Here is a 21,772-nt window from a genome sequence, read left to right as displayed (position 1 = left end):
GACACACAGCATACAGATACATAATAACTGTAATAATCATCATGTATCATTATAATGCAACAATACAACAAGACACGCAGCATACTGGTACATTTTAAATGTAACAATCAAGCATCATTATCATGCTATAATACATTGTAACAAAACCCCATAAAACTTTTTTTTCCCTGACACTTTCGAAGATGGTGCTTTCCTTTCCAAAAGAACATTATTCAATCAAGCATATCATAATGCACTATAACATCAAAGTTTTTCATGAAGCACACACACACACACAAACTCCTACCTCCCCCCCCCTCCCCCCCCCCAAAAAAATAAAGAAAAACAAAGAAAAAACAATGAATAAAAAACTTTATATCAACTCAATGTTTTTTTCTCCACATTCATTGTCACAGTAAATAATACATGCCACAAAAGTACCAGAAACGAAGTGTGTCTCAGAGAGAATTTATTGTTAAAAAATATATTAAAAAAAAAAATTATACTAAATGCTCACAAATTATGAATAGCAACTGAAGCAGAGGCATGAAAATACACTGTTTGTATTACACTATCACAAATTCTGCATCACAGATATAGAGTGAAGAGGTGGCATTACAACAAATAACATCAACACACTTCAAAGCAATTTTGAGTGCATATAGACGGGCGCAATAGCCGAGTGGTTAAAGCGTTGGACTTTCAATCTGAGGGTCCTGGGTTCGAATTACGGTGACGGCGCCTGGCGGGTTGAAGGGTGGAGATTTTTACAATTTCCCAGGTCAACATATGTGCAGACCTGCTAGTGCCTGAACCCCCTTCGTGTGTATATGCAAGCAGTAGATCAAATACGCGCGTTAAAGATCCTGTAATCCATGTCAGCGTTCGGTGGGTTATGGAAACAAGAACATACCCAGCATGCACACCCCCGAAATGGAGTATGGCTGCCTACATGGAGGGGTAAACACGATCATACAGGTAAAAGCCTACTCGTGTGCATACGAGTGAACGTGGGAGTTGCAGCCCACGAACGCTGAAGAAGAAGAAGAAGAAGAGTGCATATATATATTTGTGTACTCACCAGGGTGGATTTTTTCTCTGAATTTAACCAGAGGATAACCCTTTTGTTGCCACATGTTATTTTCAACTGCACTAAGTGCATGCTGCACACAGGACCTTGGTTTATCGTCTCACCCGAGCAGCTCGACGCTCAGTTTGATTTTCAATACTTGGGAGAAAGGATGAGACCAGGATTTGAACCCCAGGCCCTAAAGAACACTGTACTGCCATCAAGCGTCCGAACCATTCTTCCACCTTCCTCAAGTGGAGTGATGGCCAAAAGGTAACACGTCCGCCTAGGAAGGGAGAGAATCTGAGCGCGCTGGTTCGAATCACGGTTCAGCTGCCGATATTTTCTCCCCCTCCACTAGACCTTGAGTGGTGGTCTGGACGCTAGTCATTCGGATGAGACGATAAACCGAGGTCCCGTGTGCAGCATGCACTTAGCGCACGTAAAAGAAACCCATGGCAACAAAAGGGTTGTTCCTGGCAAAATTCTGTAGAAAAATCCACATCGATAGGAAAAACAAATAAAACTGCATGCAGGAAAATTTTTTTTAAAAATGGGTGGTGCTGGAGTGTAGCGACGCGCTCTCCCTGAGGAGAGCAGCCCGAATTTCACACAGAGAAATCTGCTGTGATAAAAAGAAATACAAATACAAATACAAAGGTACCAGTGCAGCACTGACGGTACCTCACAAATTCCACAGCGCCGTTTGCGTTCCTTGTTCTCCTTCTCGTTGTCGATCTGGCCCTGGAACATGGAGTTGAAGATGTTGAGCACCAGCTGGGTGACGGTGGCCTTGGAGTGGGTGGGCTTGTCCTTCCCTTTTTTGTCTCGCATTGTCTTGTGGATGGCTCGTCTGCACAGTCGTCGTCATCGTTACCACAGACGTGTCAGCTCCTAACAGTTCTCTTGATACTGTTATCATTACAATACACTTGTCACATTACAACACGCATGTCAATCTCTCGGAGTTCTCTTAAACAGTTGTCATTACAGGCATGGACATTTTTAAACATAGTTGTCATTACAGGCATGGACATTTTTAATGAACACTCAACACCGTCACACACAAGTACAGAAATTCACTGTCTGACATGTGCAAAAAAACAAAAGCAACCAAAAACCTGAGAAAAAAAATACTACCCTGCTTGTGCAGACAAACTGAAAATAGCTGCTGCTAGTGACCGCCCTTAGTATATTACCCCCCCCCTTCCCCAAACCCCCCTTCTGCGTGCCAATGACATGCCTTCCCTATATACATTGTCATCAGTTTTGACATCACTACCACATCAGCGTGACATCGCCATGTGTTGGAAGACATGATAACATGCAGCAACAGAGAAACAATCAGCGATGAGAAAGACAGAAAGTACAGGAAAAAAAAACAACCTTAGCCGCTTGGATGCACAGGCTGCGTGAATAGAAGATGGCTCCTGGAAACTGGCACACAGAAGGGAGGTAATAAAAGTAAATAAGGGAGGTAACATGCTGCAGCTTTCAATTTCTCTGCATGAGTGGAGTAATAATAATAATAATAATAATGGATACTTATATAGCACACTATCCAGAAATCTGCTCTAGGTGCTTTACAAAAACGCTTTTGTTAACATAAAACATTATATCTATGTTACATACACACACCAAAATGTGACCACACACACATGCACACACACACACAATGCATACATACATTTTAACATGTGTATCTAACAGCTACCCTAACACATACACACACATAGGCAGGCACAAACTTACATAAACACACTTAAAAGTACTTTACTGCACAGGACAGGACAGGACTCAGACCCCGGCTGAATCAAATCACGATGCTTATAGCTCAACCAACCACAGAAGAGACCCCTGCCGCAGTCCGCGCCAATGGGTCATGGGTCAGAGTACATGTCATCAAACTGACCTCTTTCCCAGCGTGACCCCGGCCAGCTTGATGAGCGCCCTCATACACGGCGTTGTGATGAGCAGCGCCTCATCCTCATCAGCCGAGTCGTCGTAGTTCTGAACCTGAACATGTCCAAGAAAAGATCATAATAATCATCAGACATGAGGTATTTCATTAAAAGGAAATTCGATAGACTAAAAAAAAACAAAAAAAACAAACCAGAAATGAAAATCGCAGGCAAACTTTGCACTGAAAGAAAAACAAAACTGCAGATACCTTTTGATTAAGGAGTTAATTCACAGACCCGAGTTTTGCACAAACTTCGCTGCGGAACTTTTCTTTTGCATGAGAGAGTGAAACCTTTGACTCGGGCCAAAAGAAATAAAAATCTTCACGAAAACTATATAGAATAATTGAATGAAGATGGGACATTTGGACACGTTTAAATACACACATTAACTAAGCACATGTGTAAAATTGTATTACCTGCGTTGATGTGAAAAATTTCAAGATGTGCCAAGCAATGTTTTGTTTCTCTTGTCAAGTTCTTTTGGTCAATAGGAAAAGGAAATATACACCTTGGCCTTCATTCAAAGTTACAAACATAATCAAACAAATGCACACTTTCACATATATGCTCACAAATCAAACCATGTTTATGTCACAGCTGACCTATGCTCACATACACAAATGCAATGCTCCACTTAGTTAAAAATCCACTCAACGAATACATCATCACCATCATCGTTGTCCATGGGTTCATTTGGTCCCGCATGTGCTCGCGCGCGTGTGTGCATACGTGTCTGAAGTAAGAGTGAGTGACAGAAAATGAATGATGAGCACTTAAGGTGGACCACTGCGTCATATTTAGCTAATTTTTGTTTCTCAGGAACTACTAAAGATATCTGCATGAAATTTGGTACACATACTCAGGATGTTAATATAGATATCTGTGCTAAGTTTGAAGATCATAAGTCAAACAGATATGAAGATATGATAATTTTATCATAAAAATACATAACGTTATTTGGCCCATTTGCAGCACTGAACACATGCATTACATAATGATTCTCATCATTTCCACAGTTTGTTTTGACATCATTTAGTGCAATGATCACAAAAGCAGATGCCCATTGTCCACAAGCATTGTTCTCTGTCTTGTTAAAAACGCATAAAATTATGCATTCACGTTATTACGCTTTAGTCACTTGCTATGAAAAAAACTACTAGAGGTAGAGAGTTCTAACTATGCTCATTGCACTCAGCACACATTTTTACATCAGTATGCCTAATTTTATGATAATATTTTCACTGTATCAATTGTTACACGTGGGCCACTGACGCACCTGCAGCAGAAATTCAACTTTTGAGAAAAACGCCTTCAAAGATTGTGTTGAGAACTCACAAACTACAACCCATAGTTACACACTAAAAAAAATAATACACAGGAAAACAGCACTTGGCCAATATCACTAAGTGGTGAGAGAGAGTTTTTTCAGTTATTTGATTGTTCAAAATGCTCCTGGGGCGTATACTTCTCCCTCATCTGCCCGTCGATGTTCACGTTCCTGACGTCTCACAGTTTCAATTTTTTTCCTCTTTTGTTTTGCTCTGTCAGAGGATTTTCTGGTTGCTGTTTTGACCCTGAGCATATCTGATTTCTCTGCAAACATCTCTGCTTTGCTCCCAGCCACAAGTTCCAGTTCAGCTGACCCCATCCTCTTTGTCTCTTCAAATATAGAGACCTGGAAAAAATAATCAAATGTGTGAGAATAGAAGGTACAAGAGAGAATGAGAGAGAGCTGACCCCATCCTCTTTGTCTCATCTTCAAATACAGAGACCTGAAAAGAAATCAAATGTGTGAGAATAGAAGGTACAAGAGAGAATGAGAGAGAGCTGACCCCATCCTCTTTGTCTCATCTTCAAATACAGAGACCTGAAAAGAAATCAAATGTGTGAGAATAGAAGGTTCAAGAAAGAGAATGAGAGAGAGCTGACCCCATCCTCTTTGTCTCATCTTCAAATACAGAGACCTGAAAAGAAATCAAATGTGTGAGAATAGAAGGTTCAAGAAAGAGAATGAGAGAGAGCTGACCCCATCCTCTTTGTCTCATCTTCAAATACAGAGACCTGAAAAGAAATCATATGTGTAAGAATAGAAGGTTCAAGAGAGAGAATGAGAGAGAGAGAGAGAAGAGACTCAGACTGACATATTTTTACACACACACACACACACACACTGAGAGAGAATAAAGAGACTCAGACTGACAGTTTTTTACACACACACACAAACAGTATGTCAGACTCAGTAAAAATCCACAGAAATATTACTGGGAAAAGTATTTCAATACTTGAGAAAAATAAAAACTGCCTCTGAAAACAAAAATCAAAGAACTTGAAAAAAAAAAAGAAAGAAGAAGTAAATCAATGGGCTCACAAAAAAGAAGGTATTCGGATGGCTTTTTGTTTTTTTTGTTTGTTTTTTTGCTATGAAACGTAACAAAAACTCACGAAATGAAACAAAATAGAATACTATATTATATATATTAAATATTATATATCTGTAGACTATTATATCATTTTCCACAAACCTTTGATATGCATTTTTCACAATGAACTGACGACACCAAGCAGTCCAACGTTGACACATCAACGATGATGTTCTGTGAGGACTGTGGCTGTCCCCAGCGAAGTTGTACTTCGGGAACTGATGCACTTTTTTTTTGATGGTGGTTCTTCGTGTGAACTGGAGTCACTGTCACCCGTACACGCATGTTTTCTGGTGAAAACGTCCAATTTTCTCTTCGAACTGAGAAGCGGCGTGCTTTCACTGACGCCGGTCGATGTCGAAGGCACTGCTAAGTCGGTCGCGGTTTCGGCAGACTTTTTTTCAGCTTGTGTTGTAATCTTACGCTTTCTCTTCTTTTTGCCGAATGCAAAGACAGTCCTAAACTTCTTTCCAGCGTGTCTTGGCATTGTCCGTGACTTTTAGTAGAAAATTTCGATCAAAATCTTAGGCAAGTGGTGTGTCGATTGAAATCGTGAAGAAAATAGACGCCATCTTGGAAAAAGTCACATGACCGATTGGGCCAATGGGCTATTTTTTTACTCTGACAAGCCAATCAGAAACCTCGACTCAGCCACAACCCCTAAAAAATGCCTCTCGGGTTCCTTCGGATTTGCTCTTCGTGTGTTCCCGTGAGTGGAATTTTCCACAGGAAATGGCAATGAGAAGACAGACCGGTGAATGACCTTCACACTGATACCAAACAAATTGGGGTTTCCAAACCAGATCGCGAGCACCAGGCTGTCCAAATCGATGCAAACTTCGAGTTTTTTGTCACATTCGCTCAAACTTCACACACACCCAGGTCAGAAAATGATTTTATTTGCAATGAAATCGGTCAAATTGAGCAAAATGGTTGACAGAAATGCAAAGAAGAGACATTGTTTGACCAAATACAAGTATAATCCCAAAACACGTTTTTTAATGATTTTTGGTGAAAAACCTATGCCGTGGTCCACCTTAACCCCTTCTGTGCCAGGGGGAAAACAGCAGAAAGTGGTGTTTCAGGTCATAAAACCTTGTCCAAAACAATACGCCTAAAACTGAGAAAATGGTCTGGAGATATAGCACTCTAGACGAACTGTGTGAATTTTCGGCCTTCCAGAGCTATTTCTCTTTTTCTGATGACGTCATCAGTGACGTCACTATGCACGTACGTAATACATTTATGGCAGTGAAGGGGTTAAAGACAGCTGTCAGTGTCAAGGTTGGCAGCCTGTTGTGCAAATGACTGCGCACGGTTTGGTTTCGGGATCAAGATATATGCTATATAAATATCAATAATAATACAGAAATAATACCCCTCCCCCCTTGTTGTCATGGCAACAGCCAACAACTCACCGTGTCCACAATGTACTGGGCATGACGCAGCAGAGAATCTTCTGTGAAGCTGGAGATGCCAGATGGTGGCACAGTGGTCTGCAACATAACCCACATTGTTCATTTCAATTCTGTGTCCTCTACGGGAAAAACCCATTTCAATTCTATGTCCTCTATGGGAAAAAACCCATTTCAATTCTGTGTCCTCTACGGGAAAAAACTATTTCAATTCTGTCCTCTATGGGAAAAACCCATTTCAATTCTGTGTCCTCTACGGGAAAAACCTATTTTAATTCTGTGTCCTCTACGGGGAAAACCCATTTCAATTCTATGTCCTCTACAGGGAAAACCCATTTCAATTATATGTCCTCTATGGAGGAGGGGGGGGGGGGAACCCATTTCAATTCTGTGTCCTCTACAGGAAAAATATGTTTCAATTCTATGTCCTCTACAGGGAAAACCCATTTCAATTATGTGTCCTTTATGGGAAAAACCTATTTCAATTCTGTGTCTTCTACAGGAAAAAACAACAACCCCATTTCAATTCTGTGTCTTCCACAGGGAAAACACATTTCAATTCTGTGTCCTCTACGGGGAAAACCGATTTCAATTCTATGTCCTATACGAGGAAAAACCCATTTCAATTCTGTGTCCTCTACGGGTAAAACCCACAAAGGAAGGCATCCTATGCTCCAAAGATCAGACGGACGATCAATAATTCATCAGTTCTTTGGAATAAGCCCTATACACTAAACGGTTTCGGAATGGACATTTGACATTGCTGCTCACAGTCCTGCTGACCACACAGAGCCATGTCAGGACAGTCCAACAGAATAAAATTCTTCTAAGCTAAACATAAAACTAGTCTGGAAAGTGGTGAGTGAATGAGAGAGAGGGAGGGAGATGGGGAGGGAGAGAGAGAGAGGGAGGGAGGGAGATGGGGAGAGAGAGAGAGGGAGGTGGAGAGAGAGGTAGGGAGACGGAGAGAGAGGGAGACGGAGAGAGAGGGAGATGGGGAGAGAGAGGGAGGGAGACGGACAGAGAGAGAGGGAGACGGAGAGAGAGGGAGAGGGAGGGAGAGAGAGAGAGAGGGAGGAAGGGAGATAGAGACAGAGAGAGAGAGAGAGAGAGAGAGAGGGATACAGCCCTGTGACAGATTATTCAAAGATTGCACTCAACAGTCATAAGTCATATGGACATGTACATCAACATTACACCTCCACACACAAACTGCTTACGAATGGAAACACTGTAACATACGAGCATAGACATAAAGAAGTTAATGGTAATATCTCACACAGACAGCATGACAATTAACCCCTCGACTGCTGCTGACAAGTATGCTCCGCAGCAAAGGGCTGTCACTATAGACACAAGACTTGTTCAGAAGTCAAGGGGTTAAAGCTGACACGTACAATGGCCGAGTGGTTAGTGTTGGACTTTCAATGCGAGTCCCGGGTTCAAATTTCTGTAACGGTCCCTGGTGGATAAAGGGTGGAGATTTTTCCCGATCTCCCAGGTCAATGTACGTGCAGACCTGCTTGTGCCTGAACCCCCTTTGTGTGTATATGCAAGCAGAAGATCAAATACGCACATTAAATATCCTGCAATCCGTGTCAGCATTCGGTGGGTTATGGAAACAAGAACATACCCACCGTGCACATCCCCGAAAATGGAGTATGGCTGCCTACATGGCGGGGTAAAAACAGTCATACACATAAAAACCCACTTGTGTACGGGGTAAAAACAGTCATACACATAAAAACCCACTTGTGTACGGGGTAAAAACAGTCATACACATAAAAACCCACTTGTGTACATACGAGTGAACGTGGGAGCTGCAGCCCACAATCAAAGAAGAAGAAGAAGGGGTAGGGGGGGGATGGGTTTAAAATCAAAATCTATCAGCGTTCTCCACGCACACCACACACCATGACCGCTCGTCAACCACCCACACACCTGCAGCTTGTTCAGCAGATCCTCGTAAGTTGAGTCCTGGTTCTTCTGCAGGAACTCAATGATGACCTTTGACATATGACACTTGACCTTCACCCCATCCATATAAGGAGCAAAGGCAGGAGACGGTGCCATCAGGTAGTATTCCGCATAGGCTGTGTAAGGAGAAAATAAAGTGGCTTACTTTTTTTTTTCACACTCACAAACCTGGATGTAAAGACAATAGAAACAAACAACAGTTTACTTCTTATCACACTCACAAGTTTGCATGCAGACAAAAAGAAAAAAAAAAAAAAGGAAAAAAAAGGGGGGAAAACTCTTTGTTTTTCTTTCAAATGAGGAGTGCAACGACACACTTTTCAGCTTCCGGTTTCAACACAGTCAGTATGAATTTATTGCACCCGTGGTCGTAAAAAGTCATGGGACTTTAAAACCTTAGACTGTGGAGAGGGCAGATTGGTTGGAAAAGGTGATTTTGCTGTCAGACATACCTGTAGTGACAGGGAGACTGATTGGAAAAGGTGATTTCGCTGTCAGACATACCTGTAGTGATACCGATGAGCGCGTTCTCTCCCCCGTCAAAGCCGGCTGTCCACCACTCATTGATCGGCCCGATCTCCTTGCATGGAATTCCTCCTGTAACATCACACCCATCATGTAACATCACACCCATCCGTGATTCGAAGCAGCACACTCATATTCTCTTGCTTCCTTGGCGGATGCGTTACCTCTAGGCCACCACTCCACATATGTACCATCACACCAATCCTCATGTAACATCACATCATCATCTTTTAACATCACACCCATCATGTAACATCACATGTAACATCACACCCATCATGTAACATCAAACCCATCATGTAACATCACATCCTATGTAACGTCATGCCCATCCTCATATAACATCACACCCATCCTATGTAACATCACACCCATCCTATGAAACATCACACTCATCATGTAACATCACACCCGTCCTATGTAACATCACACCCGTCCTATGTAACATCACACCCATCCTGATATAACATCACACCCATCCCGATATAACATCACACCCATCCTGATATAACATCACACCCATCCTGATATAAAAGCACACCCATCCTGATATAACATCACACCCATCCTATGTAACATCACACCCATCCTCATATAGCATCACACCCATCCTATGTGACATCACACCCATCATGTAACATCACACCCGTCCTATGTAACATCACAACCATCCTCATATAACATCACACTCATCCTATGTAACATCATACCCATCCTTATATAGCATCACACCCATCATTATATAACATCACAGCATCTTCATGTAACATTACACCCATCCTATGTAACATCACACCCATCCTTATATAACATCACATCATCTTCATGTAACATCGCACCCATCGTCAGTCTACACAGTCAGCACAAGTCAAGACAAGAAACTGAAGACTTTGCACAGAATTAATTCAAAAAACAAAACACAGAGCAAAGTTTAAAAAATGTGAGGAGACAGGAGAATGTCAAATCATGCAGATGAAAGATAAAGTATCCTTTTTTTGACTCACTTGTGTGAACAAAGTGAGTCTATGTTTTAACCCGGTGTTCGGTTGTCTGTGTGTGTGTGTCCGTGGTAAACTTTAACATTGACATTTTCTCTGCAAATACTTTGTCAGGTGACACCAAATTTGGCACAAAAATAGGAAAAATTCAGTTCTTTCCAGTCATCTTGTTTAAAACAATATTGCACCTCTGGGATGGGCACAAAAAATAAAAAAAAGAAGCCTAATTATATGCAAACTGCATTTATTGTTATATTTATATTTTTTGTATTCTCTAAACTTGGCACTTTGACCTCTTATTCTGACACAACAACAAGAGGAGTCATTATTATCATTTTTTGTTCAAACAGGAACTTCTTTTGCTAAGCATGGAATTTTTATTTATTTTGCAAACGTTTTGGGGCAGGTAGTAAAAAAGGGAAATTACTCTGTAATTAATGCTAGTGGACTTAATTTATCACAAGTGAGTCTTGAAGGCCTTGCCTCTCTTGTTCACCTAGTTTCTTTCTATTCCTGCAAAAATCTGGGTGAAAATATATCCTACCTTTTTTTTTTTTCCTCATGAACTCTGAACCCTTCTATTGCTGTAAACATCCTAGAGTACATGTTCAGTCTTCACTTGCCTGTCTGAAAAAAAAAATCCCAGTTTTATTTCCCCCTCATACACAGACAACAATACCGAGGTGAATGCTTGGTGGTACCAATTTTCTGGTGGTGGGAATTTACGGAGTCAAAAAAACACCCCCAAAAAGAGCACAACTCTCCCATGTTCATTCCACCGCAGCATTTGAGAAGTTACCAGGATATGACAAGAACGCTGTAACAAAGCTATCACTGTCATTTGCCCATACTTTACAGCCTCCAGGGCTTATATCAGAAACTGACATCAGCTTCAAGCTGGGACAACAGCAGAGAGCTGTATGATCAAAGGTTTCTCCACTGCAATGGAAAGTCATTGACAGCTTAGTCTTTTGTGAAGGACCATGACTGTCGATCTGTGAGGCAAGATTGCGCTGGCTCTTAGTGCAGCAGCCTTGGAAGCTGCTTCTTCTTCTTCTGCGTTCACTCGTATGCACACGAGTGGGCTTTTACGTGTATGACCATTTTTACCCCGCCATGTAGGCAGCCATACTCCGTTTTTGGAGGTGTGCATGCTGGGTATGTTCTTGTTTCCATAACCCACCGAACACTGACATGAATTACAGGATCTTTAACGTGCGTATTTGATCTTCTGCTTGCATATACACATGAAGGGGGTTCAGGCACTAGCAGGTCTGCACATATGTTGACCTGGGAGATCGTAAAAATCTCCACCCTTTACCCACCAGGCGCCGTCACCGTGATTCGAACCCGGGACCCTCAGATTGACAGTCCAACGCTTTAACCACTCGGCTATTGCGCCCGTCGCCTTGGAAGCTAATTGGCCTTAGGGAACCATTCCAACTCTGACTGTTCTATAGCCCTCCTGACTGAAAGTGGGGATGTAACTTGGGCATGACGCTCTCTGCCGTAATAACGTTCTCGCCCAGATACTCAGGACAGCAGCTGCTTCTGCCGTTCTGACGGTCACAGCTGACTACCATACATACAAAAACACACTCAGGCCTCCACACTTACCCTCATAGCCCGGATCTTCTTCATACACAGGCTTGAGGTATCCACTGATGTACAGTTCCTTGTTCTTCTCCAGCAGTCCCGTGTCAAAGGCAGTCAAGTGGCGGTTCTTGTCGTACACACTGCAAGGCAAAGACAGGAGTCATTTCAACAGTTCCTAGTCAATAGCGCAAAAACAAACAAAAAACCCCCACCAAAAACAAACCTTTCTGACATGTCTATATGCCACTGCTTTTGCCAGATACTCTTTTATTTTATCAAACTACAGTATAATTCCCTGCATGTCAAATCCTTTAAGACATGAACAGGAACAAACAGAACAGGAATTATCAAGGCAGAATACTCATAAAGCAACACATCCTTCTTTCTCAGCTGGAGGAAATCCAGTATCACAGCAAGGCACAGCAGCGCTGAGAGACACAGAGAGAGAGACACACACACAGAGAAAGAATATAGGAAAAACAAGGCGTGAGAGAAAGCATGAAGACATACAAAACAGGAAGGACACAGCGGAGGACAGGAGCGCAAGATGCAAGAAACGGCGGAACGAAGCATAAGACCTAACATCAGAGTCGCCTACTCACGTGAAATGCGTCAGTTTATGCTGAGGGCGGTCATCATAGCTGTCTATCATCTCCTCCTCCCCGGTGAACAGCTGCAGCTTGGGGTCTGTCAGTGCAATGAATTCCTCCACCTGTCACACACACACATCACACACCTGTCATTCCTCCACCTGTTACACACACACCACACACCTGTAATTCCTCCACCTGTCACACACACACACACCTGTAATTCCTCCAACTGTCACACACACCACCACAAACCTGTAATTCCTCCACCTGTCAAACACACACACCACCACACGCCTGTAATTCCTCCACCTGTCACACACACATACCACCACACACCTGTAATTCCTCCACCTGTCACACACACACCACCACACACCTGTAATTCCTCCACCTGTCACACACACACACCACCACACACCTGTAATTCCTCCACCTGTCACACACACACCACACACCTGTAATTCCTCCACCTGTCACACACACACCACACACCTGTAATTCCTCCACCTGTCACACACACACACCTGTAATTCCTCCACCTGTCACACACACACCACACACCTGTAATTCCTCCACCTGTCACACACACACACACCTGTAATTCCTCCAAATGTAAACCACACATTTGACACACTTGTCACACACATCATTACACACATTTCATTCCTCAAACTATCACGCACACCACCATACACCTGTAATTCCTCCAACTGTCACACACACCACAGCATATGACACACCTGTCAAACATCACCACACACCAGTAACTTCTCCAACTGTCACACACACCACAACATGACACACCTGTCAAACATCACCACACACCAGTAACTTCTCCAACTGTCACACACACCACAGCACACGACACACCTGTCAAACATCACCACACACCAGTAACTTCTCCAACTGTCACACACACCACAACACACTTGTCACACACACACACCACCAACCTGTGATTCCTCTGTCACACACACCACAACATATGACACTCTTGTCACACCTAACACATGATCTCAATTAACTCACTCAATCCATGTAAACTGTCAAACGAAAGAGAAGATGAAGGCCAACGTAAAATTCAAACTAAGTTAGAAATATTGAAACATAAAAAGATCACATCACCACTGTATGTCTCCGACACCTCACACCTGTATTTTTGCAGCAACCACCGATGTCTTCTCTTGTTTTGAAGAGGATCAAGTTTCTGTATCGCATGGTATTTTTGCCAAGTTTCAATCGTCACCAATACCAAGATAAAAAAAGAGATAAGCTAAAAACGCCAACTGTATTAAAACAAAAACAAAACAAAAAACCCAAACCCTAAAACACAATCTCACTTCAGATGTATCACTGATTTCAAAACTAAAACTTTCTGTATAAAGACTTGATTTATACCCTGCGTAAACCAGCTGCAAAGACACAAGTCAAAAAAACTTTTCCCCCCAATTAATTCAGACGTATGTAAATGTTGTTTAGTACCTACACGCAGAGCAATTCCTCTCCTTCAACAAAAGAGTAAATCTTTCGTTTCAATTTTCTTTTAATTTTCTTCTAAAGAACTCAAGAAGACACAGTCTAATCTACATCCACAACAGTGATAAAATGAACACCAGTTAACAGACAACCACAACAGCACAACCAGCTTCACTCTCAAGGCGACAAAGCGTGTGAAATGATTCATGTACGCTACATCACATCTAAACGGCACATGCCAGACCTTCGCATATACCCAGAACATTGATCACGCCTTGATACCCCCCCCCCACCCTAGGTTCTAAAAACACAACCAACACAACAGTGAAGTGTTCAGTGTTAGTTTCAGCCAGGTGTCAGAGCATGTGGGCTAATCCATATATGCTACATCACACCTGCTAACAAAACAAAAAAACAGTTTCAGTTTCAGTAGCTCAAGGAGGCGTCACTGCGTTCGGACAAATCCATATATGCTGCACCACATCTGCCAAGCAGATGCCTGACCAGCAGCGTAACCCAACGCGCTTAGTCAGGCCTTGAGAAAAAAGAAAAAGAAAAAAAAAGAAAAAAGAAAAATACATAAAAAAAGGAACTACTACTACTAAAGATAATATGTATAAGGTGCAAAAACAACACACACACACACACAAAAGAACCAAAAAAAAAGAAAAAAAAGAAAAAAGAAAAAAAAAGATGCCTGGTCTGACCTTGCCATAAACATGGTGGTCAGGCATTGACAGAGACCCAAGGTTCTAAAAGCACAACCAACACAGCAGTAAAGTTTTCAGATTCAATGTGGTGTTGGAGTGCACACACAGACCCATATACAATACACATCCGCTGTTAAAAAAAGGAAATTGTCTTCCTAAAATTACATTTAAATAACATACTTACCGTGACCCACTAGTGCAGACTCTGGCAGGGGTCCGATTCCTATCCTGTACAAACTACTACCCGCCTATGCGGATAAAATGAAAGTAGCTATGGCCTATAACCGCCTGTAGTAGGTTACCTCCCCACTGCATCCCTGACTAGCACCCTCTTTTTCCGGCAGCCAACTTGACTCCTGCTCCTGTGCTCTGCATACGGCTAAGTTTTTTTGTTTTTTTTGTTGTAATTTCTGCCTGTCTATCGATCCGCTGTTAAAAAACAATAAATAAATAAAAAGAATAAAAAAAGCAGATGCCTGACCGTCGTGTAAACCCAACACCCATCAGACCTTGAGACCCCATCACCCTAAGGATCTAAAAGCACAAACATCACAGAAGCAGGAAAGACGAGCGAGCACTGACTGCTTCGTTGGGGTCTCCAGGGAAGAACTTGAGGTCTGGGTCCTCCAGGATCTGCTTACACTCTGAGCATCGGGACTGCTCTTTGGGGGCAGGCACCTTCACCTCCACCGACCTGAAACCATGCCACCACCATCACCAGCCTGTCAGACACTGTCGCCATTAAGTCCGGCTGATCACACATGGCCTTATCAGTACTTGTCGCATGGTTCTCTTATTATCATTCATCTTGCCACAAAAATCATTCACATGCTACATCCAAAAACTACTCCATTCTCCCCAAATATTATTACATAATACGGAGGTATCTCATATATATTTGTATCTCCCAAAATATCTCATATATATCTCCCTACAAACATCAGATTTCTCCACACAAATTCAATGACATATCCCCACCATGTCATCAGATATCTCACTGCAAGTATCACACATCTCCTCACAAATATATCTTATCTCTCACAAATAAAATCATCTCACCATAAATATCACATGCCTCACCAAAATTTTAAATATTAATGATACACTGCTCCACAGATATCATCACTCACATTCACACAAGCATCATCTACAAGTATTACACATCTTCCCACAAATATCACTTACCACTCACAATTACTATTATATATCTCTCCGCTATTACCACACCTTCCAACAAGCATTGTGTATCTCCCTGGATATGTCATAATCTGTCTCAGTACAAAAATCATCACACATCTTTGCACTAGTGTAAGTATATCTCATCACAAACCTCACAACAAAATTCACTCACCACAAATATCAACACCTCATGACAAATATCACAAACTTCACAACACTTGACAACAAATTTTCACAAACTTCACCACAAACACTTGACAACAAATATTACAAACTTCACCACAAACACTTTACAACAAATATCACAGACTTCACCACAAACACGTCATAAAGACATGTACAAGCAAACAGGTCAAGTGCCATCACTCACATCAGTACAAACAGTATCATATACCCAACAGCAAACAAAACATGATCACACTGATACTGGCAGATAATGCACATGTGAAAAAAAAGGAAATTTTCTATCTAAAATTACGTTTAAATAACATACTTCCCATGACCCAACTAGTGCAGACTCCGGCAGGGGTCTGACATTCCTGTCCTGTGCAAACTACTATCCGCCTATGCGGAGAAAATGAAACTACGGCCGATAACCTCCTGGAAGTAGGTAACCTCCCCTTTGTCCCGCTGGCTAGCACCCTCTTTTTCCGGCAGCCATCATGACTCCTGTTCCTGTGCTCTTCATACGGCTAAGTTTTTTTTCGTATTTTCTGCCTATCTGTCAATTCTCTGGCGTTCTTGTTTGTTGTCAAATTATGTCTCCAACCAGGTCACATAATTATGTAGCTCGACTGGGGAATCGTGCTAAAATTAAGGCGCGATCGCAATCGATTCGCTGACACTCTGGGCCCTCTACACAACGCCAACCCACCGCCTCCTCCACTCCCTCCGGTTGACTCCAGACCTCATATTTCAGCAGAAGGCACAAAGGAAGAACAACTCACACATGCTCAATAACAATAATTTCAGCAGAAGGCACAAAGGAAAGACAACTCACACATGCTCCTCTCCCTCCACCCTCTGACGTTTGCTGTTGGGCAGTTCCTCCATCTTGGCAACATCTTCATCGTCCTCCGTCTTCACTTTATCTTCGGATTCTCTCCCATTACAAGGGGTTTCTTTCCCTTCCTCCACCGTCATTGGCTCCTCGTCACACACGTCTGATTTCCTTTTCTTAGGACTGGTGGTTAAAAACAAACCAACAAATAAATAATTTTTTTTTTTTTTTAAAGTCTCATCATGTTGATACACTGTTGTATTGTATTGTGTTACTTTTTGTCATAATTCCTGTTTGTGCAAATGCAGTTTTTCTCTCTGGACAGAGAGCATCAGCAGACTCCTGCGCCACCCCACCCCATTTTAGAGTGTGAGTGTGAGTGTGAGTGTGTGTGTGTGTGTGTGTGCATGCATGTGAGAGAGAGAATGTGTGTTTTCAGTGAGTGAGTGAATGAAAGAGAAAGAGGGAGAGAGTATACATGTGTGCGTTTGTGCATGTGTGAGAGAATGTGTCTGTGTGCTTGAATGAGTGAGTGTACGTGTGTGTGTGTGTGTGTGTGTGTGTGTACGTGTGCATGTGCAAGTGAGAGAGAGAATGTGTGTGAGAGGAAGAGTATGTGTGTGTGTGTGTGTGTGCGCGCGCGCGTGCCAGTGCATGTATGAGAGAGAATGTGTGTGTGTGTGTGCATGAGTGAGTGTGTGTGAGAGACAGAGAGGGAGGAAGAATGTATGTGTACGTGTGTCTGTGTGCATGCGCGCGCGCGTGTGTATGTGACAGAACTAGAGATCCACACACACTGAATTCAGAAAACAGACATACCCAGGTCCAAACATGGACGTGATGGTGGGCTGCTGTTTGCTCGTCGTCACGGCAGCAGCCAAGCGCCCTTTGCGACGTGGAGGGGAACCTGTCAATGCCCCAGCAACGTTTATCACAACACTGTAGTCAGTTCCATTCATGCTCTTTACAGTCTGCTCATACAAAGTAGCTTAAAAATTATTTGCTTTAAACTGTCATACACAAAACAAGACAATAATGTCCATAACCATAAAGTGTACATCTTAATAAAAATTTTTTTTTTTTAAATCACGTATAAAAAAAAAGAAGAAAAAAAAAAGAGACAATCCCTTCAGAAGCCATGCATCTTTATCAACTTGACTGGAAATTGCTTGTGCATCCCAAGGCTTGTCACTCACAATGGTCTTAGCCCTTAGCCTGACGCTAACATTGACATGAAAAAGGTTAATTATGAGTAAAACTCAAAGGTCAAAGATATAAAACTAAGCTGATTACAATCATAACTGTAATAATACACAGCAACTGATTTTGTCACGCAATAGAAGAGATATTTCTAAAACAGCATGTACATTAAGAAAGAGTATTTCAGAATGACAAAAGCCACTATGAAATTATCAGATTCTGAAACGGCAGAATACACTAAAAGAGATGTTCTTCATCCACAGAATAACACAAAGTTTTATCATTCAATAAAAACACAAATTCATAAACTAAAATGATAGTCATAACTGTGGGCTGCCTTACTCTCTTCCACAGGTGAGTCTTCTGTCGACTGGGAGTTCTTGCCCTTGGATCGCCTTTTGACCTTGACCTTTTTCCTGACCTCCTCCTCTGGCTCGTCTTCCACAGCATCACGGATCATCAGTCGATACTGCAACGACATTGGCAACGCATGCCACTGGCGTTAACCAGGCAGTATCCAGGAAGGTTAGTTGAGAGATTGGAAATCAGCTCATGTCTCCACACTGGGAGTCAGAAAGTGAAACTGTAAAACTTGTATCATTCTGTCAAAAAATCCATCAAATACCCCACGCTTAATGAAATAAAAACAAAACATAAATAAACGCTGACTACATTACGCCTTATTAAATCAAAACAAAACATGATGATGATGGAGACTCCCGTCAGTCCGACGGATGTGTAGGCAGACAGGCTTATTATCTGTCGGTGTGTGTCCTCATTTGGGAAAAGAGGCCCATTCTGGATGCACAGCACTTCCCACAGGTGTTGCAAGGGAAAACGTCTCCAGAAGTTGAGCCCTGCTTCCTTCGCTCACGCTTCTCCTTAATGGCCAGCATTCTCTTGTTTTCAAACATCTTTATGCCACTAGAGCACAGCATCCTCCAGCGACAGCGGTCAAGGGCATCAGTTTCCCAGGAAGCGATGTCTGTGTCACAGGCTTTGTGGTTTGTCTTCAAGGTGTCCTTGAAGCACTTGCAGGGTCTTCCAAGTTCACGGTGGCCTTCCTTCAGCTGGCCATACAAAAGCATCTTCGGGATCCTGCTGTCTGTCATGCGGACAACGTGTCCTGTCCAGCGTAGCTGGCACTGGATCAAAACATAAAGTAACATTTTCACCTCAAAAGGGATTCACCCAGTGGCACCAGCATTCATTGTTTCCCTCTTTATAAGAATAGTAAGCATGCAGTTTTCAAAGTTCAGGTACATGTGCCATGTGTATACATGTGTAACCATTGTCATCAGTCTGTAACTAGTATAAGTACATGTACAATCCAAAATCCTCACCTACAGATCTTAAATTTCACCATGTTTTAACATTACTTCTGACACATCGGTTTAACGGATGGGATTGACATGCACATACTTCTGAACAGGAATCATTATAAAAACACAACAACAACAAAATATTGAGAAAAAAACTGGAAAAAAAAGGATAAAAAAAAACAAACAAAAAAACAAACCCTTAGACCTTTCACCTTGGATCTTTAAAAACATTTTCTGCATTATTTCACATTCAGAGCATTTACATTCTTTTCTGTACATTTAATTTATTCAATTACTTTTGTTTTGCCTTTTATCACTACATAAAAAAACAAAACAAAAAAAAACCCCAAAGTATACCTCCTCTTCTGTTTCAGATGGTTTCCCATTGTCTTCCTTCTTCTCTCCATCATTTTCCAGCACTCCGTTCTTGGTTTCTTTATCACCATCACAACCCCATTTTCCATTGGCTGAATGTTCACCATTCTTCACGCCCTCCTCTTGACTGGCGGCAGGCTCAGCAGCCATATCCGAATCCGAGTCACTGGGGAATGCAGGTTTGGTCCCTGCAAACTTGGGCGTGCTCTTGGGCTCAAACCCTGAAGAGTCTGAAGGCTGCAGGGCATTTTCAAGGACCTTGGCAAGCCTCTTGAAATAGCCTTTCTGCAAACAGAAGCCATTCAGAGTCGTAATGAATCAGTCAATCAGCCCTGCAGAGATTTATCATGCTCACTACTTCAAGGCTGAATGAGAAAAATTAATCACACCTATCTAAAATAAACCGAATTCAAGGCATGACACTTGACGGTCTGTCACAGTGCAGAAAATCATTTACATCAAATAAAAACATCTACTGCCATTTATCAAAATAAAGCTATCCATATAACCCCATTCACTTCCATGTTCATGAAAAATCTCTGCTATTGGAAATGTATCAGGTACTTGTTAGCCATCACATCAACTCGTTTCATCAAATTCATACAGCGTTGTGCATCAATTATACTCAATTTTCATCTGCTGCAAAGAATCTATCAACCACACAAATACAAATAATTAGGTGACTAACAACATGAAAAACAATTCTTAAAAAAACTCAGAAAATTAAAAAAAGCAAATATCTTAATGGCTTTGAAAGTGACATAACAAAATAATATTACCACTCTATGTCCTTGAGTGTTGTGAAGACCTTTCAGTGTTTTGACAACCTGTTAACCACCTACCAATTCCTTAGCAATCAACTGCATTCATGAGTACAAATGCTTAAACATGCATGATATATCAGTGCACATGTATCATCTGTGTGAAAGCATGAGTATACTTAATTCTAGTCAAGCTATTTACTTAAAAATTGGTGTGTGGCATACCTTTGATGTCTTCTCTCTTTGTGCCAAATTTCAGAGTGATACTTTACTTAGAAGTTGCGAAACAAAAATACCCCCAAATCTACGCCTAGCGCTACCTTAATCTGTAAAATACATCATGCTTGCTAAATTTCCCCAAACAGCATCACAGTGAAGTCTTACCCCCTTTATCAGATTTCACAACAAAAATCAGGGACTTACTTCAGTGAGAATAGACTCTCGTAGATCAGTCTCTGCCTCCTTCAGCTGAGTTTTGGCAGAATCCGACAGAACTGGTTCCAGCAGTCGACATTTCTTCTTCCAGTAGCCCTGCCAAAATCAGCAGAAATAACAGACTGGTTTTTTTTCTGAGTGAGTGAGTGAGTGAGTGAGAGTGTGTGTGTGTGTGTGTGTGTGTGTGTGTGTGTGTGTGTGTGTGTGTATTTTTTGTTTTGTTTTGTATGACAAGCTTCTAACAAAAACGGCCATAAATACCTTTTCCCAGGACTACATCATTATGTAATATATACTAATATAGTGCAACAATTATTTCATAAACTGGTCTAGCACTCTCCATCAGTCCCTTTTCTATGAACTCTTAACAATAAACGATACAAATATGACATGTTAAAATTCTTATATAAATCTAGCAAATTTTTACCTTGCAAAACTAAAAGTAAAACAAAACAGAAATGTCACCACTCACCTTTTCTGTCAACTCGCCGTCTTTGAATTCTTCTTCAATCTCAGAAAGACTGCAACAGACAAAAACAATGAAATCTATAAAAACATTGAGTGAGAGTGGCTTTGCACTATATTTCACTACTTCTGGTAACTTTCTCATTCAATCATTGTATTACATTCATAATCAATGCTTTGGATAAACCAGATGCTATCACTCATAAGAAAAAATCTGCAATAGTGAATCAGAATACAACTTTAGCAGTGTCTTTACAATGTAAAAGATTAACATTTTGTTTGTAATTAAAAACATTACAAACTGCCAAAAACA

General features: G+C 41.6%; 1 protein-coding gene across 1 annotated transcript in view; it reads right to left on the bottom strand.

Annotated features, from left to right (window-relative positions):
• Nucleotides 1-21,772, bottom strand: part of LOC143289424 (DNA (cytosine-5)-methyltransferase 1-like) — a 65,665-nt gene that overhangs the window by 42,646 nt on the left and 1,247 nt on the right. Inside the window, exons 2-15 of the mRNA XM_076598387.1 lie at nt 21,467-21,515; nt 20,983-21,090; nt 19,781-20,083; nt 18,444-18,570; nt 17,721-17,808; nt 16,902-17,084; nt 15,305-15,416; nt 12,546-12,655; nt 11,965-12,083; nt 9,329-9,421; nt 8,789-8,940; nt 6,851-6,928; nt 2,961-3,064; nt 1,733-1,901 (exon numbers count right to left, since the gene is read on the bottom strand). Of these exons, the coding sequence (XP_076454502.1) occupies nt 1,733-1,901; nt 2,961-3,064; nt 6,851-6,928; nt 8,789-8,940; nt 9,329-9,421; nt 11,965-12,083; nt 12,546-12,655; nt 15,305-15,416; nt 16,902-17,084; nt 17,721-17,808; nt 18,444-18,570; nt 19,781-20,083; nt 20,983-21,090; nt 21,467-21,515 (1,795 nt within the window). The remainder of the gene's footprint in view (nt 1-1,732; nt 1,902-2,960; nt 3,065-6,850; nt 6,929-8,788; nt 8,941-9,328; nt 9,422-11,964; nt 12,084-12,545; nt 12,656-15,304; nt 15,417-16,901; nt 17,085-17,720; nt 17,809-18,443; nt 18,571-19,780; nt 20,084-20,982; nt 21,091-21,466; nt 21,516-21,772) is intronic.

Source organism: Babylonia areolata, chromosome 14 (genome assembly GCF_041734735.1).
Source record: "Babylonia areolata isolate BAREFJ2019XMU chromosome 14, ASM4173473v1, whole genome shotgun sequence".
Classification (NCBI taxonomy): domain Eukaryota; kingdom Metazoa; phylum Mollusca; class Gastropoda; order Neogastropoda; family Buccinidae; genus Babylonia; species Babylonia areolata.
The sequence above is the reverse complement of the archived record's forward strand: the minus strand, read 5'-3'. Positions and strand labels throughout refer to the sequence as shown.